Source organism: Babylonia areolata, chromosome 31 (genome assembly GCF_041734735.1).
Source record: "Babylonia areolata isolate BAREFJ2019XMU chromosome 31, ASM4173473v1, whole genome shotgun sequence".
In the NCBI taxonomy this organism is placed as follows: domain Eukaryota; kingdom Metazoa; phylum Mollusca; class Gastropoda; order Neogastropoda; family Buccinidae; genus Babylonia; species Babylonia areolata.
In genome coordinates this window covers 24,383,021-24,411,002 of record NC_134906.1, presented here as the reverse complement: position 1 = coordinate 24,411,002, position 27,982 = coordinate 24,383,021, and the positions used below count along the sequence as shown (strand labels likewise).

At 40.8% G+C, this 27,982-nt stretch overlaps 2 protein-coding genes across 2 annotated transcripts in view; one reads left to right on the top strand and one right to left on the bottom strand.

Moving 5' to 3' along the window:
• LOC143276315 (nucleoporin NUP188-like) overlaps positions 1-27,982 on the bottom strand; it is a 115,932-nt gene that overhangs the window by 9,710 nt on the left and 78,240 nt on the right. Inside the window, exons 36-47 of the mRNA XM_076580820.1 lie at positions 27,895-27,972; positions 23,266-23,351; positions 22,623-22,777; positions 19,500-19,672; positions 17,090-17,218; positions 16,644-16,712; positions 13,655-13,762; positions 11,496-11,639; positions 9,539-9,676; positions 8,566-8,640; positions 6,660-6,781; positions 1,999-2,077 (exon numbers count right to left, since the gene is read on the bottom strand). Of these exons, the coding sequence (XP_076436935.1) occupies positions 1,999-2,077; positions 6,660-6,781; positions 8,566-8,640; positions 9,539-9,676; positions 11,496-11,639; positions 13,655-13,762; positions 16,644-16,712; positions 17,090-17,218; positions 19,500-19,672; positions 22,623-22,777; positions 23,266-23,351; positions 27,895-27,972 (1,356 nt within the window). The remainder of the gene's footprint in view (positions 1-1,998; positions 2,078-6,659; positions 6,782-8,565; positions 8,641-9,538; positions 9,677-11,495; positions 11,640-13,654; positions 13,763-16,643; positions 16,713-17,089; positions 17,219-19,499; positions 19,673-22,622; positions 22,778-23,265; positions 23,352-27,894; positions 27,973-27,982) is intronic.
• Positions 1-27,982, top strand: part of LOC143276316 (galactoside alpha-(1,2)-fucosyltransferase 1-like) — a 294,798-nt gene that overhangs the window by 235,539 nt on the left and 31,277 nt on the right. The window lies entirely within an intron of this gene.

Here is a 27,982-nt window from a genome sequence, read left to right as displayed (position 1 = left end):
AGAGACCAGGTGACAAACACCTACCTGATCCAATAACACCTGACACACATCAATAAAATACAGAGACCAGGTGACAAACACCTACCTGATCCACTAACACCTGACACACGTCAATCAATACAGAGACCAGGTGACAAACACCTACCTGATCCACTAACACCTGACACACATCAATCAATACAGAGACCACATGACAAACACCTACCTGATCCACTAACACATGTCAATCAATACAGAGACCAGGTGACAAACACCTACCCGATCCACTAACACCTGACACATATCAATCAATAAAGAGACCAGGTGACAAACACCTACCTGATCCAATAGCACCTGACACACGTCAATCAATACAGAGACCAGGTGACAAACACCTACCTGATCCACTAACACCTGACACACATCAATCAATACAGAGACCAGGTTACAAACACCTACCCGATCCAATAACATCTGACACACGTCAATCAATACAGAGACCAGGTGACAAACACCTACCTGATCCACTAACACCTGACACACGTCAATCAATACAGAGACCAGGTGACAAACACCTACCTGATCCAATATCACCTGACACACGTCAATCAATACAGAGACCAGGTGACAAACACCTACCTGATCCAATAACATCTGACACATGCCAATCAATACAGAGACCAGGTGACAAACACCTACCTGATCCACTAACACCTGACACACATCAATCAATACAGAGACCAGGTGACAAACACCTACCTGATCCACTAACACCTGACACACATCAATCAATACAGAGACCAGGTGACAAACACCTACCTGATCCAATAACACCTGACACATGTCAATCAATACAGAGACCAGGTGACAAACACCTACCTGATCCACTAACACCTGACACACGTCAATCAATACAGAGACCAGATGACAAACACCTACCTGATCCACTAACACCTGACACTCGCCAATCAATACAGAGACCAGGTGACAAACACCTACCTGATCCACTAACGCCTGACACATGTCAATCAATACAGAGACCTGGTGACAAACACCTACCTGATCCACTAACACCTGACACACGTCAATCAATACAGAGACCAGGTGACAAACACCTACCTGATCCATTAACACCTGACACATGTCAATCAATACAGAGACCAGGACACAAACACCTACCTGATCCACTAATACCTGACACACGTCAATCAATACAGAGACCAGGTGACAAACACCTACCTGATCCATTAACACCTGACACACGTCAATCAATACAGAGACCAGGTGACAAACACCTACCTGATCCACTAACACCGGACACACATTAATCAATACAGAGACCAGGTGACAAACACCTACCTGATCCAATAACACCTGACACACATCAATAAATACAGAGACCAGGTGACAAACACGTACCTGATCCACTAACACCTGACACATGTCAATCAATACAGAGACCAGGTGACAAACACCTACCTGATCCACTAACACCTGACACACAGCAATCAATACAGAGACCACATGACAACCACCTACCTGACCCACTAACACCTGACACATGTCAATCAATACAGAGACCAGGTGACAAACACCTACCTGATCCAATAACACCTGACACACGTCAATCAATACACAGACCAGGTGACAAACACCTACCTGATCCAATAACACCTGACACACGTCAATCAATACAGAGACCAGGTGACAAACACCTACCTGATCCACTAACACCTGACACACATCAATCAATACAGAGACCAGGTGACAAACACATACCTGATCCAATATCACCTGACACACGTCAATCAATACAGAGACCAGGTGACAAACACCTACCTGATCCAATAACACCTGACACACATCAATAAATACAGAGACCAGGTGACAAACACCTACCTGATCCACTAACACCTGACACACATCAATCAATACAGAGACCATGTGACAAACACCTACCTGATCCAATATCACCTGACACACGTCAATCAATACAGAGACCAGGTGACAAACACCTACCTGATCCAATAACACCTGACACAGATCTGGACTAAAACTCCTCAGTACTGCCAGACTTTTGCCGATGATGCGTAACATGCTGTTGACACAGGGAAAACACACAACACAATGTCTTTTGAGTTATAACAGTGTCTTTTATTAACAACATGTAACAGTACACCACAATCATAGATGGAACAGAATGAGAATTTCTTTTGCATTTCATGAAAACAGGAAACATCCACACCAGTTATTTTATTTGGTTTTTTGTTGTGCAAAACATCGTTTTTTCGTGCAGACAAGTGACAGACATGTGCGTCCACGTGCGTATGCATGTTTCTGTGTCAGTGTATGTATGTGTGGCTTTATCTTGAGTTAGTTTAAGTACACATCCAATAGCAAAAGAAAAATCCATATTTGTCCATTTACATCAGAATGAACGTCCAATAATGTTGTACAGAATCACTATCAAGATGACCTCTTATGTCACTGTGACAAAACTGTACACCCAAACTTGGGGAAAAAAAATTAAAAAGCTTACGCAAAGTCCTGATTAGCACCTTACATCTTAAATATGTAATGGCTGTCTTCACAGAGCTCTTGAAATTCAAAACTGAACATGAATGATTTTCAACAAAACAAAGCTAAAAGATAAACAGAGTGAAATGACGGACGAAACAACCTGCAGTGGAAAGAAAAATCAGGTGCAGAGAGTGAGCGAGGGAACTTCTTCTTCTTCTTCTGCGTTCACTCGTATGCACACAAGTGGGCTTTTACGTGTATGACCGTTTTTACCCCACCATGTAGGCAGCCATACTCCGTTTTCGGGGGTGTGCATGCTGGGTATGTTCTCGTTTCCATAACCCACCGAACGCTGACATGGATTACAGGATCTTTAACGTGCGTATTTGATCTTCTGCTTGCATATACACACGAAGGGGGTTCAGGCACTAGCAGGTCTGCACATATGTTGACCTGGGAGATCGGAAAAATCTCCACCCTTTACCCACCAGGCGCCGTCACTGTGATTTGAACCCGGGACCCTCAGATTGACAGTCCAACGCTTTAACCACTCGGCTATTGCGCCCGTCGGTGAGGGAACTGAAGAACAAGGGTTTGGGCAGGAAAACACGCTAAGTGAGACAGTCCCACTGACCCTGATCAACAAGGCAGCACAGGTCTACTACAATACAAAACAAGAGAGGCAAGGCCTTCAAGACTCACTTGTGATACACTTTAAAAAAAAATCCAAGCTTTTTATGTATTGAGTATAATTTCAAAATGTAATGTTTAAGATGAGAAAGATCAGTTTAAAGCGAATTAAGTCCCCTAGCATTAATTACAGAGTAATTTTCCTTTTTTTTTACTCCCTGCACCAAAACGTTTGCAAAATAAATAAAACTTCCATGCTCAGCAAAAGAAGTTCCTGTTTGAACAAAAAATGATAGTAATGACTGCTCTTGTTGTTGGGTCAGAATATCAGATCAAAGTGCCAAGTTTAGAGAATACAAAAAATACAAATATAACAGTAAATGCAGTTTGCATATAATTAGGCTTCATTTTTTAATTTTTTTGTGCCCATCCCAGAGATGCAATATTGTTTTAAACAAGATGACTGGAAAGAGCTGAATTTTTCCTATTTATATGCCTAATTTGGTGTCAACTGACAAAGTATTTGCAGAGAAAATGCCAATGTTAAAGTTTACCACAGACACACACACACACAGACACACAGACACACACACAGAGACAACCGAACAACGGGTTAAAACATAGACTCACTTTGTTTACACAAGTGAGTCAACAATACATCTTTTTATTCACCTGTCTGGAAATTAATTGTGCGTCCACAGGCTCATCCCTCACCCGCACATATCCCAGCCGACAGCCAGGACCACACACAACACAGGTTGGACCAGAAGATTAAAAAGCAGCATGTATAGTCATTCGGATGAGACGATAAACTGAGGTCTCGCGTGCAGCATGCACTAAGCGCACATAAAAGAACCCATGGCAACAAAAGGGTTATTCCTGGCAAAATTCTGTAGAAAAATCCACTTTGATAGGAAAAATAAAAAAACTGCACGCAGGAAAAAATACAAAAAAATGGGTGGTGCTGTAGTATAGCGACACGTGCTCTCCCTGGGGAGAGCAGCCTGAATTTCACACAGAGAAATCTGTTGTGATAAAAAGAAATACAAAATCTGCTGTGATAAAAAGAAATACAAATACAAATATAAAGCTAAACACACACATGCAAATATTACAAAACTGCCGCTTGATTTACCACACACACACACTCTCCAATACCCTCTCCCCTCACGCACACACACAAAGTCTATCCTCTCAACACCCTGGACTTTTTAAATGAGGCAAATTATACAAGCCTTTACTCATGATGCATATCGACACATGGTAAACACCTGATCTTTGTATTTGTATTTCTTTTTATCACAGCAGATTTCTCTGTGTGAAATTCGGGCTGCTCTCCCCAGGGAGAGCGTGTCACTATAACACAGCGCCACCCATTTTAAAAAAATTTTTTCCTGCGTGCAGTTTCATTTGCTTTCCATATCGAAGTGGATTTTTCTATAGAATTTTGCCAGGAACAACCCTTTTGTTGCCATGGGTTCTTTTACGTGCGCTAAGTGCATGCTGCACACGGGACCTCGGTTTATCGTCTCATCCGAATGACTAGCGTCCAGACCACCACTCAAGGTCTAGAGGAGGGGGAGAAAATATCGGCGGCTGAGCCGTGATTCGAACCACTGCGCTCAGATTTTCTCGCTTCCTAGGCGGACGCGTTACCTCTAGGCCATCACTCCAACTGAGTGTGTTAACACACAGCAATGAACACATTCGTGTCACATTGTGCACAAGTAAAAATATGTGTCAATGTACACAACAGACTAATGATAATGCACATTATATATTTCATATATTTTATATATTTCAAACTGTTCTTTATTAAAGTTAGCTAGCTATGTGTTAAATAGTCCAGTTGCTTGTTTATTGTAGGTCCCCACATGAACCTCTTTTCAAATAATCTACAGAAGTAGTGCATACAATATTTGATTATTGATAATTTTTTTTTGTCCTAATCCCACTTCCCCCGTCCCACCTCTCACACACACCCTTCCAATATTATGTTGTTGTTTTTTTCTTTCTCCAATCACTGACACTGACCCTCTCCATTTTAGATTGTGTACTCTATCTTTTCCACATTCTGTTCTCTCTCTCTCTGTCTGTCTGTCTCTCTCTTCCTTTCTTAGTCCCCTCCCCCTTCCCCCCCCCCACCCCCTCCACCTCCACCCTTTTCATTTGAATATACAGAAATGTCGATTTCTAATTAATAATAACAAACATCATTATGATAGAAATGATAATAATCCAAATGATAATAATAATATCATTTTTTTCAGTCTAATATCATCATCTTAGATGAACAGACTATAAATAAACGAACGAACGAACAAAGCATATGTGCACTATAATGAATGTACACATGCACGGAGATGAATGCACACATGCATTCATCATCTTCTTCTGCATTTGTGGGCTGCAACTCCCACATTCACTTGTATGTAAATGAGTGGGCTTTTACATGAATGACCGTTTTTAACCCTGCCATGTAGGCAGCCATACTCCGCTTTCGGAGGTGTGCATGCTGGGTATGTTCTTGTTTTCCATAACCCACCGAACGCTGACATAGATTACAGGGTCTTTAACATGCGGATTTGAACTTCTGCTTGCGTATACAAATGAAGGGGGTTCAGGCACTGGCAGGTCTGCACATATGTTGACCTGGGAGATCGGAAAAATTTCCACCCTTTAACCACCAGGTGCTGTGACTGAGATTCAAACCCGGGACCCTCAGATTGAAAGTCGAACGCTTTAACCACTCGGCTATTGCGCCTGTACATACAAGTATGAGCACTCTGATGAATGTACAAGTGCACTAAAATGGATGCACATGTGCATAGAATGAATGCACAAGTGCACTATGATGAATGTACATGTGCACTATGATGAATGCATTCATGCACTATGGCGAAAGTACAAGTGCACTATGACGCATGTGCAGTAGCACAATGATGAATACACACAATGATGAATGCCATGTGCACTGTGATTAATGTACACAAACACTATGATGAAAGTACACATGCACCATGATGAAAGTACACAAGCACTTGGTCCGCATGCACAATGATAAATGTACACACGCACTCAAAAACTGTATCCTGTCAATGGACAGACGCACATGCATCAGAAGCAAACACACACAATCATTGTATTAAATATAAAACCTTAAGGCAACAATTTTTAAAGGATATTCAAAATTTGAATAACACAGGACATATTCCCAGTCAGGTGATGCTAACAGGTGATGAATATATACAAACAAGATTGGGAAAATTTGTTTATGAATGCTGCTGCAATTTACTGCATTTTGTTTATGAATGCTGCTGCAATTTACTGCATTAACTGATTGATTAATTGTGTGTTTTTTCATTCGTTCATTCATTTACCATTGCACTTGTGTCTTATAAACCTTACGGTTTCATGACAATAAAATCTATTCTATTCTATTCACACACGTATCTTCCTCTGTGTGTGTGTTAGCGCGCACGTGTGTGCGTGCGTGTGTGCGTGTGCATGCTGCAGTGCGTGCATGTCACCTGTTCTCTGTGGTGATCAGCTGTGAGGTCGGGTGGTCCACATCATCCGTGGAGGTTTGATGCTGCAGCAAGGGAGACGACTGCAGTGATCGCTTCCCCTTGTCTCCGCTCTCCCCTCCCCGCTGATGACGGAGACAGAATCACACAATCACACTCCACAATGATAATATCGATCATAGTAACAGCAGCCACAATTACTAATTATGATCATTATAATAATAGTAATGATAATAAAAAGTTATCATCATCACTAGGGAAAGCGTTTTCTTCTTCTTCTTCTTCTACATTCATGGGCTGCAACTCCCACGTTCATTCGTATGTACACGAGCGGGCTTTTACGTGTATGACCGTTTCTACTCTGCCATGTAGGCAACCATACTCTGCTTTCGGGGGGGTGAGGGAAAGCATATGATTTATTCTGTGATAAAATCGTCAGGAAGTCTGCTTGTTAATTGTGCTTTTTGTTTCAACTTGATCGGAATAAATATGTCAAAAAACAAAAACAAAAAAAAACAACCCCACAACAAAGCTTTATCACAATCACACACGCTCTGCTGACTATACTTAATTTTTTTTTTTTTTTTTTTAAAACAGAGGATGTTCAAGAGATTCACATCAACACTTAACATTACTTCTTCTTTTCCTTGTTTTCAAGATGCCATGCTGCGTTACTGCCTTGGCGACTTTGCAGCAGTGCCTTGCAGTTTGTCAGACAAGACAGTGGTGGGGGAAGCCCTCTGCAATGTCACCCTGTGTGTGTGACATACCAACAACGCAACACGCTGTGTCAGCGTACACAGCAGCTTCCAGCGGGGTGCAGGCTTCGGGTGTGAAGCGTGTCTGGGTGGGCTGGCGCTCTGTTGCTGTGTGGATCTGGAGAGACGGCTTCCTCCTGGGAGACGAATGAAGATACCCCCTCCCCCCCCCCCCCACCCCCTCCTCCTTTCTTCTTTCTCTGCTGAGCCATTTGCAAAGACATCATGGGTCCTAGTATCTGCTGGCTACTCAAATATGACTAAAGTCCTTCGGAAAAAAAAAAAAAAAAAAAAAAATCTTATACAGAAAGGAAGAAAAAAATAGTGAGGAAAAACAAAAACAGGAAACATAAATAAAAAATTATTAAAAAAAAAACTACAAAAAGCAGCAATGTCTCAAACCCACTCTAAACAGAATACAGTATAAAAAGAAAAAGAAAAAAAAGAAGAAGAAAGTAAAAGAAAGAAAAGAAAAGAAAAAAAAGGAAAAAAAGAGAAACTGCCAACAGACGACAGTTTCAGTTTCAGTAGCTCAAGGAGGCGTCGCTGCGTTCGGACAAATCCAGATGCCTGACCAGCAGCGTAACCCAACGCGCTTAGTCAGGCCTTGAGAAAAAAAAAAAAGAAAAAAAAAAGGAAAAAAAAAAGGTGAATAAATAATAGATAAGCGTACATAAATAAGTAAATAAATAATAATTATAATATATAAAAAAGGGGGTATATATATATATATATGATAGTCAGTCGTATCCGACTATGACCATCAGAACAGCAGAGGAGGCAACTGCTGTTCCGACTATTTGGGCTAGAATTGATTATAGTGGAGAGTGTCTTGCCCAAGTTTCATCCCCACTCTCTTGGCCAAGAGGGTTTTAGGACAGTCGGCGTTGGGATGGTTCCCAAAGGCCAACTAGCCCACAAGGCTGCAGCACTAAGAACCAGTGCAATTTTGCCTCCTAGTTTGAGAGTCATAGTCCTTCACAAAAGACTAAGCTGTAAATGGTTTCCCATTGACTGGAGAAACCATTGATAATACAGCTCTCACTTTGCTGTTGGCCCAAATGTAAAGCTTATGTCAATCTGGGGTAGTAGTAATAATAATAACAACAGAGGACAGAGACACACAACACCAAAGAGGGAAGCATCCGTACCTCCAACACGTGTTGCAGATAGCGCGGTCGAATCAGCAGAGACACAAAGGTCTGCACCATGCTCAGCATAGAGCTCTGCACACGACAACACCAGAAAATGTACTGTAACCATCGAATGTAATACACACTGCTACATAATGCATCAAAAATGGACATACCACAACCATTACAGCATGGACATACTACAACCATTACAACATGGACATACCACAACCATTACAACATGGACATACCACAACCATCACAACATGGACATACCACAACCATTACCACAACCATTACAACATGGACATACCACAACCATTACAACATGGACATACCACAACCATTACAACATGGACATACCACAACCATTACAACATGGACATACCACAACCATTACAACATGGACATACCACAACCATTAGATACCACAACCATTACCACAACCATCACAACATGGACATACTACAACCATTACAACATGGACATACCACAACCATTACAACATGGACATACCACAACCATTACAACATGGACATCACAACCATTACAACATGGACATACCACAACCATTACAACATGGACATATCAGAACCATCAGCTGTGACACACACTACTATGTAACGCAAAATAATATCACAACAATGAGCACCCCTGAAAAGGGATTATGGCTCCCTAAATGGCAGGGAAACAGGTCCATACACGTAAAAACACACTCAAAGACTTGAGCGAATGTGGGAGTTGCAGCCCACAAAAGATAAAAAGAAAACAATTGATTTCTTTCTTTTTTTTCCCATATATTTCAACCCAGTGCCAAATAACAATAGTCTCCACAAGAAATATTGACATAAAAGTAACTCATCGTTCAAATCTAACATACACACACACACCACACCACACAAACACACACTACAGACTACACACACGCTTCACACCCACACAAACAACACACTCTCATACACACATACACACTAAACACAGACACACATACCAGCAGAGTCAGCATGGTCTGAGGTAAGTGCAGACGCCACTGCCGCCTGTAGAGCGCCATCTGGTGGAGGAAGTTGCAGGTGCACTCCGCTTCCCTCATGGCTGCCTCCAGAAGAGTCAGACGAGCCAACTCCAGCGACTGGAAAAAAACGAAAAAAAAGAAAAAAGAAAAAAAAAAAACAAAACATTTATTCAGCGCTTTTTCTCAAACAGAATTCAAAGCGTTTACGTGTACAAAAACTCACTGACAATAAATGACAAAATAATAAAACAAATCAATTTATACAAACTTAAAACCCAGATATGTATGATAGTCAGTCGTGTCCCGACTATGACCACCAGGACAGCATATGATGCTGTCCAGACAATCTGGGCTAGAATTTTGACTATAGTGGAGAGTATCTCGCCCAAGCTACATCCCCACTCTCTCGGGCAAGGAGGTTTTAGGACAGAGAGAGAGAGAGAGAGAGAGAGAGAGAGAGAGAGAGAGAGAGAGAGAGAGAGAGAGCAGGATATAAGTGGACAGCACGTGTTGAAAGAAACAGAAAGAAGAATGAAAGAAATAAGAAAGACAAACAGAAAGGATGACGGATTCTGGTCCTCTGGTGAGAGAGAGACAGAGAATGAATGAATGAATACTGAATGAAAAAGTACAAAAAATGAGAAAAAAAAGATATAATAGAGAGGGTGGTGAACAAAGAAAAAACAAAGAGTAAGCAGGAGAAAGAGTGGTAAGGAAACAGAACGAAATACGGAAGGAAAGAAAGAAAATGAGAGAGAAGAGGAAGTGAAGGAAACCCTACTCACGATTTTCTGCTGTGGAAAAATACACCACTGCCAGTCACAGTTGCCAGCAAACAAGTTCTAACAAATAAATGCTGCGATATTAAAAGACCGGTTCCTATGGAGAAAGGTACTACCACCACCAGAAAGAGAAATGTCTGAACTATCCGACGGTACAAACTTTAATGCCACAGAATCTCACGTACGCTCACAAGCCTGCCCAAAAGGCGTGGGAAATTGCCACGTTTTAATACGTATAAGACAAAGAAGGGTCAGAGGAGGGTTAGGCGGGCACAGCGGCCGAACGAGTTTACAGGTCTGGCACTATCAGCGCTGTCCGCGGGAGCTCGCTGTCGGCTAAGTGTGCGGTTCTGTTTAGAACTTGGACAGCTGTGGACCGTGAAGGAAAGAGTATGTTGACCGAAGGACTCTGTTCTGACAGATGGAGGAGCACAAATCATGTTGCTTGAAGCCAATCTGACCACAGAGGTGCCATTACAAGGAGGAATACTGTGTAGGAAAGGTGAATAAATAGATAAGCTTACATAAATAAATAAATAAATAATAATTATGATATAAAAAAGGTAGTAGTAATGATAATAATAATAAAATAATAATAATAAATAAATAAATAAATAAGACAACAATTATGATAAATAAGCAAATAAATGTAAAACATGAAGACACACACTCACACATACACCCACACATGCATAACAGATATGCACCAAACATGCAGTTTCACAGATATGAAAGCACAGTCAAATACATATAAACGTACATGAGCTCTCTCACACACACACACACCACACACATTACCCTGCACCTCCTCTACCCCCCTCCTCCACACACTCATTTCTAGTCTATGTATCGCAGCTTCCACGGCACACACACACACACATGCGCACACACACACACACACACAGATGAACGCTTACTTGTACAAGCACACACACTCACGCCCATATCTCCCACCCCCAACCCCACAAGGCCTGACTAAGCGTGTTGGGTTACGCTGCTGGTTAGGCATCTGCTTGGCAGATGTGGTGTAGCGTATATGGATTTGTCCGAACGCAGTGACGCCTCCTTGAGCTACTGAAACTGAAACTGAAACTGAAGCAGGAGAGGACAACTCACCTGCTGTGGACACTGAGCAATCAGAACTCAGAACTCACCTGTTGCAGACGGTCTTGATGGGCGCCGAGGAAGTTGAGGGCGTCATCAAGGAAAGAGAACCCCTGCTGTCGCAGCATCAATGTGTACAGCTCCACCGTCAGACAGTACACGCCGTGCCACGTGCTGACTGTGCCCACTGCCCCCTGTGAGTGACACACCAACACAACACACTGTGTCAAGTGTCGAACCAACACAACACACTGTGTCATGTGTTGTATCGTCAATGTGTACAGCTCCATCATCAGACAGTACACACCATGCCACGCCCACCGCACCCTGTGTGTGACACACCAACATAACACACTGCATCACTTGTCATAACGACAATGTGTACAGCTCCACCGTCAGACAGTACACACCATGCCGTGTGCTGACCACGCCCACTGCGTCCTGTGTGTGACACACCAACATAACACACCGCATCACTTGTCATAACGACAATGTGTACAGCTCCACCGTCAGACAGTACACACCATGCCATGTGTTGAATGCTCACCATGCAGTGTGTATGTGGCACACCAACACAACACACTGAGTCATGTGTTAAAATAATAATATATCACACACCAACATAACACACTGCATTACGTGTCACACCAAACCAGCACACTGTGTCACACATCACACCAATACAACACACTGCATTACGTGTCACACCAAACCAGCACACTGTGTCACACATCACACCAATACAACACACTGCATTACGTGTCACACCAAAACAGCACACTGTGTCACACATTACACCAATACAACACACTGCATTACATGCCACACCAAAACAGCCCACTGTGTCACACATCATACCAATACAACACACTGCATTACATGCCACACCAAACCAGCACACTGTGTCACACATCACACAAATAAAACACACTGCATTACATGTCACACCAAAACAGCACACTGTGTCACACATCATACCAATACAACACACTGCATTACATGCCACACCAAACCAGCACACTGTGTCACACATCACACAAATACAACACACTGCACCATGTCACACCAAAACAGCACACTGTGTCACCTGTCGCAATATAATGCCAGTGTGTGTAGCTTTAGACATTACGTCATGCCATGTGCTCACTGCACCCAGAGTGTGACACACCACACAACACACTGCATTACGTGACACATTAACACAACACACTGCGTCACATGTCATAACACCAACACGGCAGACTGCGTCACATATCGTAACACCAAACACTAACACAACATACTGCGTCACATATCGCAACACCAAACACCAACACATACTGCGTCATATGTCGTAACATCAATGTGTACCACTCCACAGACAGACAGTACACACCATGCTGTGTACTGACCACGCCCACAGTGCCCTGTGTGTGACACACCAACACAACACACCTCGTCACTTGTCATAACACCCAAACACAAACAAACTGCGTCACATGTCGCAGCACCAAACACCACAATGAGTCACAGCAACACGACACATTCTGTCAGGTGTTGTAACACCAACACGACACATCGCGTGATGTGACATTTAAACACCAAAACAACACACAGTACCACGCGTCATCTGGGCTCACATCACAAGGGCTCCCACAGGGTTTTCAGAAGGAAATTTCAAGGACTTTTCCAAGACTCTGTTGGTAGATTTCGGAAACCGTCAATTATGTAATACCAGCATGTATATAACAACCCTGATACTGATACTCAGAAGAAGAAATCAAAATTTATTATCTAATCAAAAAAAAAAAAAAAAAAAAAAGGGGGCAGTAAATGTCCCACCCCCTCCCAACACACAGAACAAAAACACACACACACACTCATTCATTCACATATTCTCACACATATGCACACACACACACACATTATTATTGCCCTGTGTGTGTAACACACCAACACAACACACTTCATCACTTGTCATAACACCCAAACACAAACAAATTGCGTCACATGTCGCAGCACCAAACACCACAATGAGTCACTTGTCGTCACAGCAACACGACACAGGGCAATAATTATTAAATCAATCATTTTCACACACACACTTTCACTTACTTGTATGCGTACACAGTAATCCCCCCCCCCCTCCTCCCACTCGATTTTTTTTCTTCCCTAGTCTAACATCACTTACAGTGAAAAGACAAACTAAAGAACGAACACACATTATTACCTTGGCTGTGAAGGTGGAGGTGGGAATGAGGTCATCCTGGAGGTACAGGTGAGACACAGGAAGACAGGTGTGCGCCGTGAAGTCACTTCCGCACAACATGGTCGCCCCCTGTTCGTATCATCGTCAACATCATTACCACACAGCTACTATCTTTATCGTTTCCATTATCAACACTTTCTACCCCAAGGCGTTCAGCTGTCCACAAAGGCGCCAAATCCTGTGAGGCCAACAGAATCGCTGCAGCAGAGCAACGCAGACAGGCCAGGAAAAGCAGGGCCAGCAAGTCCCCGACAGCCGCCACCATCCCCTGTCCACACTGTGTTAAAACCTTCTGGGCGCGAATTGGCCTGACCAGTCATCTGCGCACCCACAGAGCCCAACCCACTCACCCCTAGGATGACTAGATGGTCCTCGTCGATCCCGACGGATGAACCACACACACTCCAAGTACTGATTTCTCCCCAGTTGTTTCCCTTGGAACGAATACGGACGTTTTCATACTGTTGTATGTACATTCAGCTTCGCTTTTCTCCATCAGTTGTATTCTGATGAAATGCTCTCCCCTTGTTGGCTTTGGCCTCTATGATGTTCACCAGTGTTTTGATGGGTACAGAGGGGTTTTTGGGTGGGGAGACGGAGCATTTTTTTTGTGACGCTGTGTGTGTTCTGAGTTTGAAGTATGCTTCATCCGTGTACACAGCTGCTGTAACTTGTAAGGCTGATCCACAGACACTGCGGTGCAGCTGCACTGATTAGGGTACAAAATGTTAACATTGTCGTCTTCTATTTTTTGTTTCGTTTTTGTTGTTGTTTGTTTTGACATGTATCTTCTTCTTCTTCTTCTGCGTTCGTGGGCTGCAACTCCCACGTGGGCTTTTACGTGTATGACTGTTTTTACCCCGCCATGTAGGCAGCCATACTCTTTTCGGGGGTGTGCATGCTGGGTATGTTCTTGTTTCCATAACCCACCGAATGCTGGCATGGATTACAGGATCTTTAACGTGCGTATTTGATCTTCTGCTTGCGTATACACACAAAGGGGGTTCAGGCACTAGCAGGTCTGCACATATGTTGACCTGGGAGATCGTAAAAATCTCCACCCTTCACCCACCAGGCGCCATCACCGTGATTCGAACCCGCGACCCTCAGATTGACAGTCCAACGCTTTAACCACTTGGCTATTGCGCCCGTCGACATGTATCAATACAGCCATCATTTAAAAATAATAAACATCATTGTATGCTGCAGTTCCTACCCATGCTGTTATGTTCAAAGCGTTGGTGGCCTAGTGGTGATGCGCCTGACCAGGAAGTGAGCGTCCATGGGTTTGAGTCCCCACATACGGACCAGGATTTTTTTTGTTTGTTTTGTTTCTCAATACCGGTATCATCATCATCACTGTCACTGTTGATATCATTATAATGATAGTGGTCGGGATTTTTTTTTTTGGTTTCTCAAAACCGGTATCATCATCATCACTGTCATTGTTGATATCATTATAATGATAGTGGTCAGTTTCTCAATACTGGTATCATCATCATCACTGTCATTGTTGATATCATTATAACGACAGTGGTCGGTTTCTCAATACTGATATCAAACATCATCATTATCATTGTTGATATCATTATAATGATAGTCATCAGTTTCTTAATACTGATATCAAACATCATCATTATCATTGCCATTGTTTGTATCATTATAATGATAGTGGTTGGTTTCTCAATACTGATATCAAACATCATCATTATCATTGCCATTGTTGATATCATTATAATGATAGTGGTCAGTTCCTTAATACTGGTATTAATCATCATTATTATTGCTATTGTTGATATCATTATAATGATAGTGGTCAGTTCCTTAATATTGGTATTAATCATTATCATTGCCATTGTTGATATCATTATAATGATAGTGGTCAGTTTCTCAATACTGATATCAAACATCATCATTATCATTGCCATTGTTGATATCATTATAATGATAGTCATCAGTTTCTCAATACTGGTATCATCATCATCACTGTCATTGTTGATATCATTATAATGATAGTGGTCAGTTTCTCAATACTAATATCAAACATCATCATTATCATTGCCATTGTTGATATCATTATAATGATAGTCATCAGTTTCTCAATACTGGTATCATCATCATCACTGTCATTGTTGATATCATTATAACGACAGTGGTTGGTTTCTCAATACTGATATCAAACATCATCATTATCATTGTCAATATCATTATAATGATAGTGGTCAAGTCTCAATACTGATATCAAACATCATCATTATCATTGTTGATATCATTATAATGATAGTGGTCGGTTTCTCAATACTGATATCAAACATCATCATTATCATTTTCAATATCATTATAATGATAGTGGTTGGTTTCTCAATACTGATATCAAACATCATCATTATCATTGCCATTGTTGATATCATTATAATGATAGTGGTCAGTTTCTCAATACTGATATCAAACATCATCATTATCATTGCCATTGTTGATATCATGATAATGATAGTGGTCAGTTTCTCAATACTGATATCAAACATCATCATTATCATTGCCATTGTTGATATCATTATAATGATAGTGGTTGGTTTCTCAATACTGATATCAAACATCATCATTATCATTGCCATTGTTGATAACATTATAATGATAGTCATCAGTTTCTCAATACTGGTATCATCATCATCACTGTCATTGTTGATATCATTATAATAATAGTGGTCAGTTTCTCAATACTGGTATCAATCATCATCATCATTGCCATTGTTGATGTCATTATAATGATAGTGGTCAAGTCTCAATACTGATATCAAACATCATCATCATCATTGCCATTGTTGATATCATTATAATGATAGTCGTCAGTTTCTCAATACTGGCATTAATCATCATCATCATCATCGTCATTGTTGATGTCATCATAATGACAGGATGACAGCCGTCAGCGTCTCTTCCAGCCAGTTACCTTGTGAGAATCGGCGACTGCAGCCAAGAGCAGGAGGGCAGAATGGACGTACGACAACCCTTGTTTGGCCTGTCAAGCACAAAAACATGTCCAGTTGGTCATAAATGATCTCAACAGGCACGTGAAGTTGACATGTTTTTTTCCACAAAAAATATTTTAAAATAAAAAAGAACATAAGGAAGGAAAATAAGAAGAAAAAAAAAGGAACAGAACAAATTTTTACTGAAATGGGCATTATACATATGGCTAAGTACAAGTTCTATGATATCGCATGGAGTCGAGGTGTGAATGAATACTAACTGATCTGCCTCTAATCATAATTATGCTAATGAAAACTAAGCTCTGTAACATCAGAGAGAGAAAGGGTGCATATATAAATGTACATCATTCTCTTCATTACCTTTATAAATTCCAACGCCTAAACAAATGAACACAGGATAACCGACCTTGAGGTACGTTTCCACGGAGACCAGCAGCGCCGTCAGGACGCCATGCTCCTGAAGGTGTGGTAACCATGACGACACGTCAGTGGATGTGACAATCTCGGTCAGAAGGCTGCACAAGGTCACCTGCAGCTGGAAACATCAACCAATCAATCAATCAGCCAACTTGTCCTGGGATCTCACTGCTTATGAACGATGGATGAACGATGATCTCTGTAGTTGCATTTCTTGTGAAGAGAGAGACAGAGAGAGAGGGGATGAGAGAGAGTGTATGTGTGCGTGTGTGTGCGCGTGGTGTGAGTGTGTGCGTGGTGTGTGTGTGTGGGTGGGGGGTGGGGGGTGGGGGTAGATGTGCAATGCGGTTTGGCTGACTGAAATGGAGAGGCACGTAAATTTCAGTGATCTGTATATTTGTATATAGCTATTTCCATTTGGTGCCATTTATCTTTTTATTTTCTATTCATTTTATTTGTTTGTTGTTTTCTTCTTATGTAGGACATGTGCTGCTGCCAAAAAGAAAATCTCTGTACCAAAGTATAGACAATAAAGTTTGTGTATTGTGTATTGTATGGCTGCGCACAAGACTGTGAACATCTTTGCTGTTACTACAAAAAGCCGACTTACTAAGTCTGTGGCCTTGCTTCACTGCTTACAACAATACCAGCAACACCAATCATTACGGAATTGAGGAAAAAAAAAAAAAAAAATCTAAAAAACTAATAAATCAATAATTTGTCAACAACTCCTGATATCATTCAGTAAGTAATTCAGGTCATCTCTTATACCATACACTGATCCAGCAGAGGTAAGCAACCCTCCCACCCCTCAAAAAAAAAGGCAAAAAAAAAAAAAAAAAAGACACTGCACAAAAATCACAATGACACTGAAAACTGAAAAACAACCAAACTCTTTTAACTCTCTCCATACGAACGGCGAAAGAGACGACGTTAACAGCGTTTCACCCCAATTACCATCATCAAAATATTGCAAGCGGAAGGCTCTTATACTGAAGAGGTGAATGTTGACAAAGAATACCACAATTCTGATGACGGAAGCTAAAGGTTGGGTCATTCAGACACCTACTGGACATCTGAGGGGTCTGTGTAGAGGAGAAGAGAGGACTGGCCGTACTGAGTGAGTTAACACAAAATTATCACATAATGATATCTCCAGATGCAAAGACAAAAGGACAGGACTGAGGTTGCAATTAAAACAAAACAAAACAAAGAACAAAGACAAAGTGCTGCAGTTCAAAAACTGATCGGGGGGAGGGGGTGGGGAGGAGGTGGGTGGGTGTGAAGCCATCATGTATGTGTAATATATGTTGCATGGTCTTGTAAGTGTTTGAACATGCCATTGGGAAGAAGACAGATTAAAAACATGAGGAAAAAAATAAAGAAAAGAAACCGGGTTCCCAGGTGGTGGGCATGAAGCCAAAAAAGGACCTTTAAAGGACTTTATAAGGACCTCAAATCAGTTTAAAAGGACCTTTGCCGACATGACTTTACAGTACACCCCAATCTATTTGACATGCAGAACAGCAGACACTTACCTCTCATAAACGGAAGAACAGCTAATCCCATTTGACTGTCGTATTTAGTCTTTGCAATTCACGTCACTGTAGGCTAGGCCTAAGCAAAGCAGCAGCAGCAGGCGTGACTCACAGCCACTGTACCATGCTTCGCGTCTGCCACCGAGCAGAAAGCGCACTACTGTTAGGGCCTAGGCCTATAGGCTGTATCCTCCTACAGTAAGTACTGAGTTTCAGACGATCGCGTCGGCATCTTTCAACGCGCTTTGCAACTTGCGGTTTTGGTTTCGAAGGTGTTTCAGTTTCGTTCTCAAGTCTCTTTCTCTTCATAAAACAGGACTTAACAGTACCTTTCAAAAATTAAAAGGACCTCCTGATGAGTTAAAAGGACCAACTTGCTGAATCAAAGCACTTAAAAGGCCTTTTGACCAAAATCCAATTCCTAAGGACTTAAAAGGACTTGAAAGGACCCTACGAACCTAAGACAACAGAAAGGAGAAAATTGATGATGGAAAAAAAAAAGACAAAAAGATAAAAAAGACAAACAGAAAAAGAAAGAACCTTCCAGGGATGCTGAAACTATCCTGCTCGTTTGCATAACTTTTAGGCATCCACTGATTTCTCCTAAAAAAAAAAAAAAAGGTGGGTGGGTAGGGGGACTGAAAAAAAAAAAAAGAGAAGAAAGCGTAGCAGTTCAAGAATGGAGCAGGGGTGTGATTAAAACACACACACACACACATGCACACACACACTGTCACACACACACACACACACGTGCGCACACACACACACTGTCACACACACACACACACACACACACATGCACGCACACACACACGCAAGACAAAACGAACGGAGAAAGCTACAGCAGCAGCAGTTCACCATCAGTTTGGAAGTGGTCGAGGACTCCGCCTGCTGCAGTTCGGCCCCGGACGAAGACGTATCCATCTTGCCGTGCGCGGTCAGCTCGGCAGGTGGCGGCAGCTGTCGTGTGCTCTGCAGCAGCATGCTGCTCGTCACAGGTATCAGCGTGGAGATGGCCGCAGATGTCAGCGCTGACAGGTAGAAAACAAAGGTGCATTCGTCAGACGCAACAGGTTTCTAGAAACAAAGGTGTTTTCGTCATGCACAACAGCTACATACAAAGGTATTTTCGTCAGGCGTGACAGGCAGAACCAAAAAAGCGTTTTCATCAGACACGACAGGTAGAAACTGAGGTATATTCATCAGACACAACAGGTAGAAACGAAAGTACATTCATCAGACATGACAGGTAGAAACACAGGTATATTCATCACACATGAATAGGGAGAAACAAAGGTATATTCATCACACTTGACAGGTAGAAACAAAGGTATGTTCATCACACGACAGGTAGAAACAAAGGTATGTTCATCACACGACAGGTAGAAACAAAAGTATATTCATCACACATCACAGACAGAAACAAAGGTAAATTCATCACGCCTGACAGGTAGAAACAAAGGTATGTTCATCACACATGACAGGTAGAAACAAAGGTATGTTCATCACACATGACAGGTAGAAACAAAGGTATGTTCATCACACATGATAGGGAGAAACAAAGGTATATTCATCACACATGACAGGTAGAAACAAAGGTATATTCATCACGCATGATAGGTAGAAACAAAGGTAAATTCATCACACATGACAGACAGAAACAAAGCTATATTCATCACGCATGACAGGTAGACGCAAAGCTATATTCATCACACATGACAGATAGAGACAAAGGTATATTCATCACACATGACAGGGAGAAACAAAGGTAAATTCATCACGCATGACAGGTAGAAACAAAGGTATATTCATCACGCATGACAGGTAGAAACAAAAGTATATTCATCACACACAACAAACAGAAACAAAGGTATATTCATCATGCATGACAGGTAAAAACAAAGGTAAATTCATCACACATGACAGGTAAAAACAAAGGTAAATTCATCACACATGACAGGTAGAAACAAAAGGTATATTCATCATGCATGACAGGGAGAAACAAAGGTATGTTCATCACAAATGACAGGTAGAAACAAAAGTATATTCATCAGACACAACAGGTAGAAACGAAAGGTATATTCATCACACATGACAGGTAGAAACAAAGGTATATTCATCACGCATGACAGGTAGAAACAAAAGTATATTCATCACGCATGACAGGTAGAAACAAAGCTATATTCATCACACATGACAGGTAGAAACAAAAGGTATATTCATCACACACAACAGGGAGAAACAAAGGTACATTTATCAGACACAACCACCTGGAAACAAAGGTATATTCATCAGACACACCAGGCAGAAACAAAGCTATACTCATCAGACAAGACAGATATAAATAGGTATGGCAAAGAAAACATGAATACCTAAAAAAAAAAGATTATAATTCAGTGAAAACAATGGCAAATAAATACCAAAACAAATGATAAAAAATGTATATTTGATACTATAATCAATTAACTGATATCAGAAGATAAAATGTAAATCACTATATCATAAATTAATAAACAAAATTAGGTAGAAACATAAATAAATCGAAGCACAAACGAATGAACATAAAAAAGTATAAACATAGCTAAATTTAGTATACAAATAAATAAACATAAGAAGGAACAAAAAAAAAAGAGATAAAGTCACAAGTAAATGAATCAAATATATTTCGAAAATGTTACATATTCCATACAATGTTACCTTTTTTGTTGTTGAAAAACTGTGTTGAGGTTATGAATGTGCCTGTGTCTTGATCTTATTTACTCAAGTTGATTTAACTTGCAACACAGGCACATGAACATGTGTATTTATCTGACATGAACTTGATGACTAAATTTGTACTGATTAGAAAGAATTATGATGACAGTAATTGATAAGTGTGTGTGTGTGTGTGTGTGTGTGCGCGCGCGCGCGCGCACTTGCGTGCGTGTGTGCGAGCATGTGTATGTGTGCACGTGCATGTATGTGCTGTGCGTGCATGTACATGTATCTGTACAAGTGCACAAAGATGTATCTAAACACAAACGCATGTATATCTGCACAGATATAAAAAAATGTGTGTGTATGTGTGTGTGTGTGTGCGCGCGCGTGTGTGTGAGTGTGCACATGGTGTGCATACATGTACATGTACCTGCATATACACACACAGGTGTATCTTAACACAAACACGTATGTATCTGTACGGATAAAACGAGAAACGGAAAAAAAATCTGTGAGTGTGTCCGTGTGTGTACATGATGTGCATGCTTGTACATGTATCTACACACACACACACAGAGGTGAATTAAACACAAACACATACTATTACTGTAATAGTCGACACAATTGATGCTGTTGCTATGTTACAACTGGTCCAGGCTATTTATTATTAATGTCATCTTAACTCACTCAGTACAGCCAGTCCTCTCTTCTTCTCTACACAGACCCCTCGGATGTCCAGTGGGTGTCTGAATGACCCAACCTTTAGCTTCCTTCGTCAGAATTGTGGTATTCTTTGTCAACATTCACCTCTTCGGTATAAGAGCCTTCCACTTTCAATATTTTGATGGTGGTAATTGGGGTGAAACGCTGTTAACGTCGTCTCTTTCGCCGTTCGTATGGAGAGAGTTAAATCATCATGATTACTACAATCATTAAGGTGTAAACATTGATTGATTGAATGATTGGACAAATCTTCCTTTTTTTTTCTTTCTTGTTGTTGTTGATGCAGATTTGTTTTGCCTTGTTTAGTCTGTTTTGTTTTATTTTGTTTTATCTCTCTCTCTGTAGTGGAAGATGCTACTGTTCGTTGTGTATTGTTTGTTTCATACTATTCTCTGTATTGTATACATGTTTTTGGAAAATTGAAAAAAAAGTTAAAAAAAAAGAAAAAAAAAAAGAAAAGACACCCCCCCCCAAAAAAAACCCCCCACAAAAAAACAACAAAACAAACACAAACACATGTGTAACACACGTGTAGTTGCACAGATAAAATAAACTACACACCAGCCGCGGGGTCCCCTCTAGCGCGCTGGATCAGCAGCGTGAGAGCAGCTAGCAGACCAATCTGAATGCCGGGAATCAGCGTTTCACTGCTGCCGCACGTCTCCTCCACCGTCCCACGCACCCCCACCAAAATGGCCGCCGGCTTCCCGACGCCACTGCACCGCGACCCACATCAGCAAAGAGAATCAAGATGATGAGAAAAAATGAACAGATGAACACACACTTTAAAAAAAACAACAACCCATATACACATTAAAAAACATACATTCATTTAACACCCACACAGACTGACACACACACACAACATAATTAATGTTGTTATTTATATTTACATTGTTGTAGGTTAATACTTGTTGATATGCATATACATATTCTCCTTCCCATGACACCTCATTCAATACACACCACAATCTCTTTAGACCTTTTTCTTATAATATACTTTTCCTCTGATACATAACATGAATACTTTTTTTTACACTAATATTCACATGCATTCCCTTTCCTTTATCCACTTCTTTACTCCTTTCCGTCTAAAAACACTTATAGTGAATAGACGTTAAACTGAAGATAAAACACACACACAGATCCACACCTTCAAATACACACAGATACACACCTACACACACATACACACCACACACACCTGCCCCAGGCTTTCAGCAGCGTGAAGTAGAGAGCAGTGATGATGGCCGCCACTTTCATGTTGAGCACCGACAGCCGTCCACTGAACTGCACACATCATGTCACTGCACCGTCACTGTCTCCCCAAAGCTCCCCCAATTTCTTACCCAAACAAGAGAGGCAAGGCCTTCAAGACTCACTTGTGATAAATTAAGTCCCCTAGCATTAATTACAGAGTAATTTCCCTTTATTACTATCTGCACCAAAACGTTTGCAAAATAAATAAAACTTCCATGCTTAGCAAAAGAAGTTCCTGTTTGAACAAAAAATGATAATAATGACTCCTCTTGTTGTTGTGTCAGAATAAGAGGTCAAAGTGCCAAGTTTAGAGAATACAAAAAATAATAATATAACAGTAATTGCAGTTTGCATATAATTAGGCTTCTTTTTTTATTTTTTTGTGCCCATCCCAGAGGTGCAATATTGTTTTAAACAATATGACTGGAAAGAACTGAATTTTTCCTATTTTTATGCCTAATTTGGTGTCAACTGACATAGTATTTGCAGAGAAAATAGCAATGTTAAAGTTTACCACGGACACACAGACACACACACACACACAGACAACCGAACAGCGGGTTAAAACATAGACTCACTTTGTTTACACAAGTGAGTCAAAAATGAAGCGAACTCAAGTTTTATTTAACTGTTAAGCTACCTATATGACCAGATAACTCGTCAACACAACCATGTACGCTTCACTGCCGCAATGATGAGATAACTCGTCAGCAAAATATTCTAACTTTTCTCTGGTTTGTATTGAGTTCACTGACAAAACTACTGGTAGCTTTAGCTTGGGGAATCTCTCTAGATTCTACTGATAGCCAGAAACCCCATCAACGTCAGGAGGCAGTCATTTATTTGTACAATTTGGTTGGGTTACTGCCGCAGTGTTGCGCTTGGCTTCTCGTTCGCTCAGCAAAATGTCGGACTCCGAGAGAGAGACAGGGGGAGAGAAAAGAGAGAGAGAGAGAGAGAGAGAGAGAGAGAGAGAGAGAGAGAAAGACAGAGAGAGAGTGAGCAGGAGAGAGAAAGACAGAGAGAGAGAGAGAAATATAGCATCAGAGAGAGACACACAGAAAGAGAGAGAGAGCCAGACAGACAAAGAGAGAGAAAAAGAGAGAGATCAATATAGCATTTGGAGAGAGACAGACAGAGATGGGGGGGGGGGGGGGGGGAGACCAATAGATCAATACAGCATCAGAAAGAAAGCAACAGACAGACAGAGAAAGAAGAGGAGGAAAGGAAAGTCTATAGGAATCTATAGGAAAGTGACACCAAGTGGCTAAAAACTATCTTATCTGAATCTACAGGAAAGTGACACCAAGTGGCTAAAAACTATCTTATCTGAATCTATAGGAAAGTGACACCAAGTGGCTAAAAACTATCTTATCTGAATCTATAGGAAAGTGACACCAAGTGGCTAAAAACTATCTTATCTGAATCTATAGGAAAGTGACACCAAGTGGTTAAAAACTAAAAACTATCTCATCTAAATCTATAGGAAAGTGACACCAAGTGGCTAAAAACTATCTTATCTCAATCTATAGGAAAGTGCCACCAAGTGGCTAAAAACTATCTTATCTGAATCTACAGGAAGGTGACACCAAGTGGCTAAAAACTATCTTATCTGAATCTATAGGAAAGTGACACCAAGTGGCTAAAAACTATCTTATCTGAATCTATAGGAAAGTGACACAAAGTGGCTAAAAACTATCTTATCTGAATCTATAGGAAAGTGACACCAAGTGGCTAAAAACTATCTTACCTGAATCTATAGGAAAGTGACACCAAGTGGCTAAAAACTATCTTATCTGAATCTATAGGAAAGTGCCACCAAGTGGCTAAAAACTATCTTATCTGAATCTACAGGAAAGTGACACAAAGTGGCTAAAAACTATCTTATCTGAATCTACAGGAAAGTGACACCAAGTGGCTAAAAACTATCTTATCTGAATCTACAGGAAAGTGACACCAAGTGGCTAAAAACTATCTTATCTGAATCTACAGGAAAGTGACACCAAGTGGCTAAAAACTATCTTATCTGAATCTATAGGAAAGTGACACAAAGTGGCTAAAAACTATCTTATCTGAATCTATAGGAAAGTGACACCAAGTGGCTAAAAACTATCTTATCTGAATCTATAGGAAAGTGACACCAAGTGGCTAAAAACTATCTTATCTGAATCTATAGGAAAGTGACACAAAGTGGCTAAAAACTATCTTATCTGAATCTATAGGAAAGTGACACCAAGTGGTTAAAAACTAAAAACTATCTCATCTAAATCTATAGGAAAGTGACACCAAGTGGCTAAAAACTATCTTATCTCAATCTATAGGAAAGTGCCACGAAGTGGCTAAAAACTATCTTATCTGAATCTACAGGAAGGTGACACCAAGTGGCTAAAAACTATCTTATCTGAATCTATAGGAAAGTGACACCAAGTGGCTAAAAACTATCTTATCTGAATCTACAGGAAAGTGACACAAAGTGGCTAAAAACTATCTTATCTAAATCTATAAGAAAGTGACACAAAGTGGCTAAAAACTATCTTATCTAAATCTATAGGAAAGTGACACAAAGTAGCTAAAAACTATCTTATCTGAATCTATAGGAAAGTGACACCAAGTGGCTAAAAACTATATTATCTGAATCTATAGGAAAATGACACCAAGTGGCTAAAAACTATCTTATCTGAATCTACAGGAAAGTGACACCAAGTGGCTAAAAACTATCTTATCTGAATCTACAGGAAAGTGACACCAAGTGGCTAAAAACTATCTTATCTGAATCTATAGGAAAGTGACACCAAGTGGCTAAAAACTATCTTATCCGAATCTACAGGAAAGTGACACCAAGTGGCTAAAAACTATCTTATCCGAATCTATAAGAAAGTGACACAAAGTGGCTAAAAACTATCTTATCTGAATCTATAGGAAAGTGACACCAAGTGGCTAAAAACTATCTTATCTGAATCTATAGGAAAGTGACACCAAGTGGCTAAAAACTATCGTATCTGAATGTATAATTGCCTATACAGCTGAATACAAAATATCATAGTACACATGGTGTATTTTCTTTTCCTCATGAAAAAAAAAAGAGAGAGTAAAACATCCTTTTTTTCCCCCTCCCTTGTGCTGATCATCTTGTTCCCATGTGCAGACGTGTTTTGTGAGCATGCATGTGTGTATGTATATGTATCTATGTCATCATAAGTTTGTGTAACTTCCTATATGTCTTGATTTAGTTTATGTATGTAAGAGTCCAACTGCAAAAGAAAAAAAACCAAAAAAACCACCCAAAAACCATCTTTGTACATTATATCAGAATGAATGTATGACAATATGGTGTAAAATTATCAACGAGAAGATCTCTTGTGACACTGTGTTGAAACTGTAAACCCAAAGATGGAAGAATAAAACAAACAAACTCTCCTTCTTCTTCTGCGTTCGTGGGCTTCAACTCCCACGTTCACTTGTATATACGCGAGTGGGCTTTTTACGTGTATGACCGTTTTTACCCCACCATGTAGGCAGCCATACTCCGCTTTCGGGGGTGTGCATGCTGGGTATCTTCTTGTTTCCATAACCCACCGAACGCTGACATGGATTACAGGATCTTTAACGTGCGTATTTGATCATATGCTTGCGTATACACACGAAGAGGGGTTCAGGCACTGGCAGGTGTACACATATGTTGACCTGGGAGATCGGAAAAATCTCCACCCTTTTACCCACCAGGCGCCGTCACCGTGATTCGAACCCGGGACCCTCAGATCGAAAGTCCAACGCTTTAACCATTCGGCTATGGCGCCCGTCAAACAAACAAATAAAACTGCCCCCCCAAAAAACCAACAACAAAAAGTGACAAAGAGAGAGACAGGGACACAGGAAGTCACAGACAGGTGGACGGTAGGGGGGAGGAAGTTTCAGTTTCAGTAGCTCAAGGAGGCGTCACTGCGTTCGGACAAATCCATATACGCTACACCACATCTGCCAAGCAGATGCCTGACCAGCAGCGTAACCCAACGCGCTTAGTCAGGCCTTGAGAAAAAAGAAAAAAAAAAGAAAAGAAAAAAAGATAAGCTTACATAAATAAATAAATAATAATTATGATATTAAAAAAAAAAGGTAGTAGTAATGAAAATAATAATAATAAAATAAAAATAATAATAATAATAAATAAATAATTAAATAAATAAGACAACAATGATGATAAATAAGCAAATAAATGTAAAACATGAAGACACACATTCACACATACACGCATAACAGATATGCACCAAACACGCAGTTTCACAGATATGAAAGCACAGTCAAATACATATAAACGTACATGAGCTCCAACACACACACACACACACACATTACACATTACACTGCACCTCCTCTACCCCCCTCCTCCAGGAAGGAAGGAAGCAATGCCACACACACACACACACATTACACTGCACCTCCTCTACCCCCCTCCTCCAGGAAGGGAGGTAGCAATGCCACACACACACACACACACCACACATTACACTGCACCTCCTCTACCCCCCTCCTCCAGGAAGGAAGGAAGCAATGCCACACACACACACACACACACCTGTGCCTGAAGCCCCTCCAACAGGTGAGCCATCACCTGCTCCTTGCGACGCCCTGTCACCTGAAGGTCTTCCGACACCTGCAGCAGA